Consider the following 10,970-nt stretch of genomic DNA (forward strand, 5'->3'; position numbering starts at 1 on the left):
CTCCCGCGCACCCGACAATATTTTCACATCCATGCCAAAAGTAAAGCATTGTAGCTATAATAATATTTGGAAACCGTGATTAAGTATTATGTTTGAGTTTTATAAATAATTTAGTATTTAAAATAATATTAAAAAACAATTTAACATTAAAAAATGGTCCCAGTGAGTGTGGTCAGAAAGCCAATTTCATTCATGCCAAGAATGTTGTTTGTATATATTATAATTCCGATAAACTAACAATGAATAAATATTATTTATGCAAGAATATTTTATAAGCTGTATTGGGTGACGAAACACATATATAAAAAAGGATTATTTTAGTTAAAACCTAGAAACATGGTCACCCTAATAAAATGTTGTGACTGCCTAGAAATTTAGTAAGACGATAAAAACCGATTTTTAGCAATAAATTTTTATTTAAAAGCTTACTTAACAACTTCTAAATATACAATTTCTATTTAGGAGATAATATAAAGGTAAAAACGGATGTCCTTTACGAAGGTCAGCTAAAAAATAAAATATTTAACCAGTGTTGGTCGTATTTACATAAATTAAAGTGACAGTCTTGTAGATCAACTTTAATCACTAAGAGTCTAGTTAGAGTGTATACAAATTTCTTCATTTATTTGCATCTTAAAAACTTAAAAAGAAAAATTGCGGTCGATGCGATCAACAAGATTACTTCCGTGTATTATACATTTACGTATGTATGTATATTGTTCTTTAGCCGATATTTATACCTGACACTGTATGAAAATGCAAGTGCATGTTCCGCTTCGTCATTCTATAGATAAATATATATATACTCATCGAACTTGTATCTGTAAACATGTATGACATCTAGAATATAGCAGCAGAGTCAGAATATGTGAACCAATACGTATTATATCCATGTATTATTCTGATTTTCCGTACTCAAAACGTTCAGAACTGTCTGAAATAAACAGAAGCCAGATTGATATTCATGCGCACATACTTACACGCGTATATACATATTCACGTCAGTATATGCACACAAGCACACGTACAGATTAATCAAACAGCCATATGATTAAAACACATTGGAACAGCTGATTCATAAGCGTCGAAAATACATGTATATATACCCCGCCCCTTACCCATGTGTGCGCACTCAGTTACTCACACACCAGCTGGCCATTCTACTGCAACAGTTGATATCAACAAATCCAGGGGCGGACTGCAGGTGTCGCCTATTTGAGGGGCGCTTCTTAGTTTTAAGGTATCAAAGGAAAGCCACTATAATATATGATTATATTAGTACCCAATTACTGAGATGCTGCTTAAAAATACAAAGATGTATATCAATTTAATATCTTAATCACCATTTAACTGCTAGGCCCCACCTGGCCAGTTGAGGAACTCTGTATGACTGAGAGTCATGAACATACACACGCGCTCCAAACCTGCGCTCTCTCTCAGTTTCACGCACACACCCACAGCTAATGTATCTGACGCTGGTATGGGTGCATGTATCTGTATCTACGTGCTGCGGACTCAATCGTAAACTTTGCAGTCAGTTCACTTGAACAGCTGTGAGCGATCGACGTTGGTCGGGAACCAAACACACAGACACCCCATATAGACACGCATATACATTTGTATATGCATAATTACATACTTCGCAGTATATGGGGGCTGCATAAGAAACAAGTACAACAAAATCAGAAATATACACAAATATACAACAAAATAAAAACGTAAAATCTTTTGCGTAGTTTATTCGCTCGCGTCGTTCACATCGTTTCGTTTCTTCACTTTACTTCACTCCAATCCAACTCGTATCTCATCGCTTCGTTTTTCGTTGCGCTGCGCTGCTTTGCGTTGTGCCGAGAGTTGCGTTGCTTCTTCAGTTCAGTTCAGTTAAGTTCGATTCGATGTTTAGTTTAGATTGGCCTGGACAGGAAGAAATGCCCTGGTCTCGCGCGACTCGGTGAAGATATAAGCAATCTAGAACCCTCAAATAACACCCACTAACTAAATCTAGTAACGGAAACCTGTGTGCATAAATCTAGTTGTGATTTAAATCCCCCAGATAAATAAATAATACCTGATCCCCGCAAATACTTATTGTCAAGTGATAAGACAGAAACATTTGGTGCCAGCTGAATTTCAAACCAATCTGCACCAAAACATTATCAAAATATTTGGTGTTTCAAAATCAACACGTAAAACAAACACAAACACTAACGCGAGTGCAGCAGTATTAGTGGAGCACTCAAACACAGCGAACGTAACATAAGTGCACCATTATAGACGGGTGTAAACCTCTGCACATACATAAGTACGAGCCAATCTATTTAATTCAGTTTCAGTGCATTTATAAATTAATAAAATGTACAATAAATACCCAGCACGAGTGTGAGTGAGAGACACGCGTACGTATATAAGCTCATTACACAGACGCAGCGAACGTGAGTCTTGGAATATTGCAAACACAAAACAAAAAATAAATAAATAACGAGGAACCAGTTTCACCTTGAGGAGCAATACCTAGTGCACACTCACACTGAGGCGAACGCGAGTATTTTGCTAAATAAAACAGTCCGATCAGACCGCGACTGCGAGTACATAGTGCATACATAGTGCATCTAGTACTCACTACATAATTCGTGATAAAGCCCCGGAGGAACCGAACCCTCCGCACTATCGGAACTCCACCACTGCCTCTGTTTTTGCGACTATGTTCGAGCGGCTATCGCGACAACTGCCCTGGGAAACCACAGACACAGACACAGAGTGTGCGACGCAGCAGTCCTGCCAGATATCCCTGACACGCTGAGAAGATGATAGCTAAGCCCAACCAGGCTACCACCGAACCACCATTCAGTTTTCGCCCCGGAACAGTGCTAACGGTTCCAGCAACCACCCCAGCGAGCCCAGCAAGCGCTAAGAATCCAGCACCAAAACCGGAGCCACTTCCCCGCACCGCACAGACCCCCAAAGTCCGAACACAAAGCCAGTCAGCTATTACTCATCCAGCGGCTGTGGCTTCGCCTTCCGCGCCTGTTGCTGCAGCTGCGCCGAAGCCCCGGCACCCCCGGAGCCCCACCGCCCACACCTCCATCCATCCGGATCCCCTCCACCTCTTAGCCCCCGAGCTCCAGACCGAATCCAATATGGACGGCGAAAGATCTCCGAGCCACAGCGGCCATGAAATGGCACTGAACATAAGCGGCCCCGATTCCAGCCTGGTGTTCGGATCTGCACGGGTTCCTGTCAACTCCAGCACCCCGTATTCGGATGCAACTCGAGTGAGTAACACAGCCCCGGCGACACTGGGGGAAATCGGGTCGAGTTCTGGGGTCTTGCTTTGGGGGAAATGTTTCGTGTATATTATTGAGAGATTAGAACTTCCATTCCCTGGCTTATATTATAACAAACTGAGACGAGAACATTTCTTAAGCAAATAATTTAATATCATTTAATTGCCGTGCAGGCAGCGATTCATTTCGGATGACACGTCATTCAGCCTTCCAAATTCCACTATCTGGTGGCCTGATCTCGTCTCGATAGGAAGATGCGTTTTATCAACACCGTAAGTCGGTGTGCCCACCCGTCCGAGCCGAAACTTTAGCCAGCGATGCACTCCTTATCAGTTATAATGGGAACTACTTAGATAAACACTCACAGCTGTCGCGTCAAGGCAATCGCACTTCACATTCGGCAGAGAGACCTACATATAAAACACATACAAATACTTTTTCCAGACCGGACAGGTCAACAAAAAGTTTGACTGATAAGATTTCCTCCAGATTAGAATCAAGTTTTTTTGCGATTATTTTCTTTGTTTACAAATACAGGCACGGCAAAACAATTAATGGAGATTAGCAATCGAATGGACGTTTGTATTTATTACGCTTGATCGTAAAAGCTGAACTTCATTTCTGACTTATTATGATGAAATACCCAATTAGGTGGATACCCACAAGATTGATGGTTGATTTTTTTGGGCTTGAACCCCGGCTGCACTGGGCTTTCGAGCATAGATTCATTCTCTGAATGCGTGGAAGTGCATTTTTTGTCCCCGTGCCTTTACGGGGCGGTTGTACTCGCGTTTCGCTTCCCTGATGACTCACAATATTGCCGAGCTTGCATATATACACATGTAGATATGTATCTGGTGGATGTGTTGTTCTGGCGGATAGTACGTCCATATTTTGCGCCGCTTAACTGTGACCGATACATATTTGTTTATATTTCTATACGCTGATATGTTTTTGTCAAGGCACGAGTTCCTTATGGCGATCTATTGAAACCCGGAGAATATCTACTCGTCATCTTGTTTACCACACGGCTGAGGAAAACAGCTAGCCAGAACACTTACTAATGCCTCTATTTCAATTCGTGTACCAACTCCTATCCAGAGCTAAGCGTATGTAGAATTTAGCGAATACACATTTGGTGCATTGACCTTGCTTAGCAGTTTGCTTTTTACGGTTATTAGTGCGGACGGATGGCGGAGGCAATGGCTGCCTTTTGCCTTTGGCGTCACGAGCAGAACTCAATTGCGTATTACGCGCACATATAGAACTGAGTCGTTGACTTCTGCGGCTACATGTTTATCTTTGCTGCAAAAATGTGTTTAATATAGTATTCGAGCTGATGACCTTAGGATCTAAGCGTGCGGCAGGAGCGGTTAAAATGGAAAGCCCCGACCTCAGTTCCCAGTACCCAGTTCCCAGTTCCATTTCATCACTTTTACTTGCTCCCCATCGCGTACATACACGGGTCTCTGTATATGCGCCTGTCTCTGTAAATGTATCTGTATCTGTTGCTGTATCCCACGGATGCGGGTGTCTGCAACTTCTGGCCGCCTCTGTATGAGTGTGTGTGTTTGGGCCGGGTGAGAGTGTGTTGTGTCTACAAGACTCGGCTGCTTATTAGACTTGAACTGAACCGTCTGACTGACGGCGACATTGAGAGTGAGTCGGGTTCGGAGCAGAGTTGCGAGGGCAAAGGCAAAGGCAAAGGCAACGGCGATGGCAGAGGCGATGGCAAAGGCAATGGCCGATGGAGCATCGCATCCCGTCGGCCCCAATACCATCTACCCATCCATCCGAAAGTCTGCTCCAATCGGCCGCTCCGCTTAGCTCGCTCCACGCCAGTTCGGTTTGACTCGGCAGTGCCAAGGGTATCGCCTCGACTTCGGATGTGGATGAACTCGCGAGGTACACGAACTGCTGCAAGGTCGAAGTTAACGCTATTAATAGGTAGTTTCTGCCGTCTCTCGCGGCGAGAATAAAACGGTTATTCACATTGACCAAGCGACGCGAGACGCGTCACCGCAGCCGTGCTATGACCTATTCCAAGTGCACCGTTCGCTTCCCGGGATCGGGTTGTCCGGATCAAAGGGAACCAGGAAGCTGGTGCAGGCCCAGTGCCCCGGCTACTGGTCCGCGATCCCAGCATTTAAATACAGCAAACATTCGAACGCAAGCCATATTTCGTTTTAGGAGCGTTTTGTTAACCTTGGCGCGGGACATTGAACTTCAAACGCTGCGAATACGTATTTTTGAACAGATACAAGTGCATACATACCGACATAGACAAGGCGATACACGAATTGCATATATGTCGGCGCACACAGGCGTCCGGATGGACGGCTATAGGTATACGTATAGTACACCTCTGGTGTGAATTTTATTTCCTAACTCTTTATCTGCGATACGTTAATATGCAGCGAACATTTATATACGCAAATGTATAATAGGTAAATGTGTTTTTCGCATGAACAAATTAACGGAGCGTATCTACCTACATATTTGAGGTTTTTTCTACTTAAGGGAAGGAGATTTAAAAAACAAGGGAGTGTAGTAATTTATTTTCTGGGAATACCGGAAGCTACGTTGAATATATGTAAGGGAAACCTATACGTTGCTGTCTAAAGCAATGATATTTACCATGTTAAGGTTAATAAACAACTTAATAACAATATTAATACACAATTTAACTTTTTAAAAAGAAAAAGCAATCTGGCAAATATGTATATTTTATTTGCTTGTTTAAATTGTTTGTAAAAAGTAAAAGTATCTAAGCCCCTGTCCCTTTCTTTACAGACCAAGAAACATTCTCCCGGCCATATTAAGCGCCCCATGAACGCCTTCATGGTGTGGAGCCAGATGGAGCGGCGGAAGATCTGCGAGCGGACGCCGGACCTGCATAACGCGGAGATATCCAAGGAGCTGGGCCGGCGGTGGCAGGGCCTCAGCAAGGACGACAAGCAACCGTACATCATAGAGGCCGAGAAGCTGCGGAAGCTGCACATGATCGAGTACCCGCACTACAAGTACCGGCCGCAGAAGAAGCAGGCGCGCTCCCCGGGATCGCTGAAGCAGAACCAGGACGCAGAAGGCTGCGAAGCTAAAAATGACACTCCCAACCACTCACTGTCCACTCTTGCAATCAATGGAACCACCACTGCCGGTCGGAAAAGCAAACGATCTACCTCTACATGTCAATCGGGTTCGGGATCCAGTTCGAAGCGAATAAGGACCGACTCGGGCGACGCCTCCAGGCCGAGATTCGAGCTCAAGGCGGAATCCGCAGAGCAGCACAGCTCTGTGGATATCATATTGCCCTCGGCGGACAACCTTCTCAGCTACCAGTCGTCCGACTATTTACCTCTCAGCACAAACAGCACCGCCGACGCCGACGAGAAGCTGCACTCGGACTTGAGCACGGGTCCGCTGGAAGCGCGGGAGAACCTGCCGGACGTGGTGCACGGTCTGCTGCCGCTCTTCTGCTCTGCGTCGCACGGCCACCACAACCAGTCGGACCCCACGGCGGGCCTGATGGAGAACATCTCCGCGATCAGCCCGATCAACGAGCCCCAGGAGCTGTCCGCGGAGGAGCTGTCCGCGTTCCTGCCCTACCTGGAGGTGAATCCCTCAAGCGACGGGCCCGGCCTGAAGGTGGAGTCCAGCCTGCTGGACGGCTCCGGGCTGAACGAGCCCGTCTTCGACTCCGAGGACAACATCGTAAATGACGCCAACCTGCACTCGGCCAGCCATCAAATACCTCCCTACGTGCCCGACAGCCACGACTGCTTCGCGGAGGACTGCGGCGGGGACAGCTCCTCCCACCAGGCGGAGTTCGAGGTGCGGCCACAGACGGTGACGATGACCATGACCTGCACCATGCCATACGGCGGCCCGGACGGGGGGCACACATTCCAGAACGACGACTACAACCCGATCCCGTCGGCCGCCGAGGACAGCGACTGCAGCATCCTGACCAGCTCGAACTCGCCGCAGATCGGGTTCGCCGGCGCCGGCTTCGTGGAGGCGGACGCCATCGGCAGCACGTGCACGTACACCCAACAAGACTACACCGGAAGTGTAATTGAAACACACAATGATCTCAACTACGCCGCACACGACAACAACGGAGCTCTGCTAGCCTACACATTTGAGGACTTGCCGCCTCAGCCAACCGGTAGTCATCTAGAATTTAACACTAACAAGTACGAGTTTGCAAGTTATTACAAAATGTGAGAGATATTTAAGTTTGTGTAATTTATAACTAATATAATTGTACGATTATAATTTTACACCAAATTATATATATGTATGTATGTATACAGATAAATACTATATATTCCATAAATTCTATATACAAAAAAAAAAGCGAGAATAAAATGCATTGCATTGAAAACATTACGATGGAAGTTTCGTTTAACTGCGTAGCGGAATTCTTTCTATATACGACAAACGAGCGGGGGATTAACCTCGTTGCTAATTGTTTCCAAACTCAATCAATGCGGTTTTCGTTGGGTTCTCGCGATTTATCTACATATGTTTATTTACACGCACAAATATTTTACATAACTCATTGGGGGCCAACAGAATAGGATACAGAATGATGCTAGGCCATCATCACTTGGTACACACGATAACATAATCCAGACAGTAAGGTGGTATACATTCGTTCACTTTCCGCAGCTGGTTCCGCAGTTTACAAGGTGCTCGCCTCGATATGTGGGATGTTGTGTAGGCCGGAGTCAGGATTGGACCAGTAGTAGTAGGGAGCGCCCTGGCTGAAGCAGAACTTCGTGTTCAGGGTTTCGCCGTGATCCACGTAGTACATGAGGTAAAAATTGCACATTTCGTCTTCGTTCGTCGGTCTTGAAATAAGTGACGTGAGTGAGTTTGATTGATTAGGGATATTGGACATTAAGGATCTGCTACTCACCCCACTTTGGTTATCCGATGTCGCGTGCTCTGCAGAGTGCACCTAACAGCGATCTTGTCTCCTTCCACAATGGGATCCCTGTTGCTAACGTTGTAGAACATCTGGGGAGTGAGGGGATCCCTCTTACCCAGCTGCAGCCACTCCTGTTCGCCCTCGCTGTTCGTCCTGACCCTGTAGCCGGAGACCACTTTTCCCAGTCCGTGGGTATGCACCCGGTATGCGAACGGATGCAGGACCTTCTTCTCGCTTATCTCGCAAGCAGTTTCTAGGTGCTCCGTCTTCATTGCCGGAATCATTCCGTCCGTGCCCATCAATAGGGTTCCAGCCAACTTTTTCTGACTGTCAGGAAACAGTTTGAGTAATATCAAAAAATATTATTTGTGTTAGGGACTTACGGCTCCTCTGTATAATCCAAGAAAACTCCTGAGTCATCGGTTGAACCATCTGAAATAAAAATATACATTAGATTTCATTTTTTGAGCGGGTTTTACCACTCACCTTTAAATTTATCGATGTGGGCATAGTGGACCTGCAATACCAAGTACTTGGTGGGCGAGTTTTTGCCCACCTTGAAACCCACTCCTTCGGGCAAATTCAGTTTTTGTGCGTCTCTGGCCCAGGCATATAAGATCTGTAAATAGATTAAAGAAATGGTTCAGTAAATATTGGCAATTTGAAACAGTAGTTATTTGCCTTGATGATTGCTTGTCGATGACCGAGTTCAAATTTATGGATTGGAAAAAACCAATTGTAAAACAGTTATTTATGATTACCATCGGCTACCAAATCAAAAACTGGACTCAACAATGGAGGCAGCCCCACTAATGTCCAAATAGAACGCTATTCGATACAAAAAAAAAAAATTCTCGAAAAAATAAATTATCTGTCCAAAGGCCTAAGCTGAGCCATGTCCCCTTCCATTTGCTGCCGTTGCAACGAGGAAATTTGGCCCCGGGCCATTTGCAGCTCCGGAAAGGCATACCATCCGCACCATTTTACCTGCAGGAACTGCAGCCTCGTGGTGGATCCTGCTCTGTTTTTCGCGGTAGATGATGATGTGGTTTGCAGCGAGTGCTACTTGGGCAACCATGCCGCTCGGTGCTCCGCTTGCCGGACTCCGATTTTGGAACGCGCAGTGGCCGCCGTCGGGCGGAAGTGGCACGAAAAGTGTTTCCGGTGCGTGAGCTGCGGCAAACCGCTGATCTCGTCTGGCTTTTACGAAGTGAACGGATACCTCTTCTGCAATTCACACTTCCGGGAACTGTTTTCGTCCCGCTGTGCCGGTTGTGCCGGGCCCATCGAAGAAAGAGCCGTGGTTGCGCTGAGCACCAAGTGGCATCAGAAATGCTTCAGGTGTTCCATTTGCCGTCAAAGGATCGTCACCGGAGAATTCAGGATCGTTTGCGGACGGCCGATCTGCCTAGGCTGCAAGCCCATCGTCTTTGGTCCTCAAAATTGCATGTGTCCCGAATTCTAAGTGTCTAGTGGTCTGTATTTTAAGTTCGTTTCGTACCTGGGAATGCGAATGGAGTCCGCAGGGGCTAGCTGACTCCTCGTTGGAAGCTCGATTCATCTCTCCGCAATTCCTGTTCAAGGGAATATTAGGATATCAGTGGGTTATGGTAGCACTCCATCTAAAAACTCACCAAGTGTTTTTTGTGGTCCCGGGCTCTCCGCATCCGTAGAGCAGCATATGGTGGGCCGTATTCATGGTGGCATTGGGATTGAAGCCAACTGTGTGAAAATTGACAAATTAGATTCTTATACCTGAAGATGTATCTGAACATACCGATATAGTAGGTGGTAGTTGGATCAACTTTAACAGGGGTGCACAAGTACAAATCCGGCTGTATATTATATGTTATATTTTGTTAAAAGAGAGTGAAAATATTAAATTGGATTAGTCAACAAGTTAAAAAACTAAATAAGTGTGTGGCCTTCGCAGACTTTTTTGCCACCCCCTAAGTAGAATAACGAATGTATCTACGGCGCAGGTTCGAGAAGTGCAATCTACAGGTTTTGGATCCAAGCCATTACATGTGGGTGTTGAATCGTGTGTATTCGAGGCACCTTACTAACCATATGGAGCAATTTTTACAGTATACAAATCTTTTTCGCCGAACACAGAAATGATGCACATCCCACATAGAGTGCAAACAAAAGTAATTACATTTTTCTCTGTGTATTTGCGCATTTTGTTCATTAAAAAATATATACGCACAGCTGGGGGAATTTTTTCTTCCATATGGGTCAATCTATTATTTTAAAAGGGCACTTACGGTTTGTGGGGAAACCTTGGGCATCAGGAACGGAAAGGAAGCCGTGGTGCCTGTTGCCGAATTGGTATCTAGATCCTGCTGATAGACGGAGTTCTGGTAAACCCCCATTTTTACAAGGCCGTCAACGGTTATCAGGTTGAAAAGTAGGAGGATTCCCAAGGGAGCGCAGATTTCGGATACACGCGCCATTTCGGACTTCTCTTATTCCACTAAGCACTGAATGTCCTTTTTAGAAAACGAAACAAAAACCTTCCTGAGCGGAAGAACAATACGTTTCGTATTGCCCCTGATATTTTTCCACACGTAGCTAGGCCCAGCTTATATATATATGTGTTCTGGGCTGTTATCGATACTTAGAGCCGTTATATCGATGGTGAAACCAGGGGTACAAAAAGTTTGAAAGCGGTGCATTTTAAACACCTCAAAAATTCACTTGTTGGGTTGAAAATGCAGCAGGAAATATAAATATTTCCAGCTAGT

At 45.3% G+C, this 10,970-nt stretch overlaps 3 protein-coding genes across 3 annotated transcripts; 2 read left to right on the forward strand and 1 right to left on the reverse strand.

The window, feature by feature from the left end:
- Window positions 1-1,532: 1,532 nt before the first annotated feature.
- Window positions 1,533-7,679, forward strand: LOC108090824 (putative transcription factor SOX-14). Its single transcript, XM_017189684.2, has 2 exons — window positions 1,533-3,272; window positions 6,078-7,679. The coding sequence occupies exons 1-2, from the start codon at window positions 2,805-2,807 to the stop codon at window positions 7,512-7,514; spliced, it is 1,905 nt and encodes a 634-aa protein (XP_017045173.1). The 5' UTR covers window positions 1,533-2,804; the 3' UTR covers window positions 7,515-7,679.
- Window positions 7,680-7,789: 110 nt separating this feature from the next.
- Window positions 7,790-10,817, reverse strand: LOC108090825 (peptidylglycine alpha-hydroxylating monooxygenase). The gene is made up of 8 exons (XM_017189685.2): window positions 10,491-10,817; window positions 10,001-10,058; window positions 9,858-9,945; window positions 9,725-9,797; window positions 8,710-8,842; window positions 8,607-8,655; window positions 8,212-8,550; window positions 7,790-8,143 (listed from the first exon to the last, which is right to left on the reverse strand). Exons 1-8 carry the CDS (start codon window positions 10,677-10,679, stop codon window positions 7,975-7,977), a joined length of 1,098 nt encoding a protein of 365 aa, XP_017045174.1. The 5' UTR covers window positions 10,680-10,817; the 3' UTR covers window positions 7,790-7,974.
- On the forward strand, window positions 8,899-10,122 carry LOC108090827 (transforming growth factor beta-1-induced transcript 1 protein). The gene has a single exon (XM_017189687.2). It carries the CDS (start codon window positions 9,119-9,121, stop codon window positions 9,686-9,688), a length of 570 nt encoding a protein of 189 aa, XP_017045176.1. The 5' UTR covers window positions 8,899-9,118; the 3' UTR covers window positions 9,689-10,122.
- Window positions 10,818-10,970: the final 153 nt, after the last annotated feature.

Source organism: Drosophila ficusphila, unplaced genomic scaffold, assembly GCF_018152265.1.
Source record: "Drosophila ficusphila isolate 14025-0441.05 unplaced genomic scaffold, ASM1815226v1 contig_414, whole genome shotgun sequence".
NCBI lineage: Eukaryota > Metazoa > Arthropoda > Insecta > Diptera > Drosophilidae > Drosophila > Drosophila ficusphila.

What these genes read in the sequence shown, in the direction of transcription:
- LOC108090825 (XM_017189685.2), bottom strand. Translation starts at nt 10,679, where the DNA reads ATGGCGCGTGTATCCGAAATCTGCGCTCCCTTGGGAATCCTCCTACTT. An exon ending in CCAAGGTTTCCCCACAAACC is followed by an intron (nt 10,059 to 10,490) that starts GTAAGTGCCCTT and finishes TATAATATACAG; the next exon opens with CCGGATTTGTACTTGTGCAC. An exon ending in TTGGATTATACAGAGGAGCC is followed by an intron (nt 8,551 to 8,606) that starts GTAAGTCCCTAA and finishes GTTTCCTGACAG; the next exon opens with TCAGAAAAAGTTGGCTGGAA.
- LOC108090824 (XM_017189684.2), top strand. Translation starts at nt 2,805, where the DNA reads ATGATAGCTAAGCCCAACCAGGCTACCACCGAACCACCATTCAGTTTT. An exon ending in CGTATTCGGATGCAACTCGA is followed by an intron (nt 3,273 to 6,077) that starts GTGAGTAACACA and finishes CTTTCTTTACAG; the next exon opens with ACCAAGAAACATTCTCCCGG.
- LOC108090827 (XM_017189687.2), top strand. Translation starts at nt 9,119, where the DNA reads ATGTCCCCTTCCATTTGCTGCCGTTGCAACGAGGAAATTTGGCCCCGG.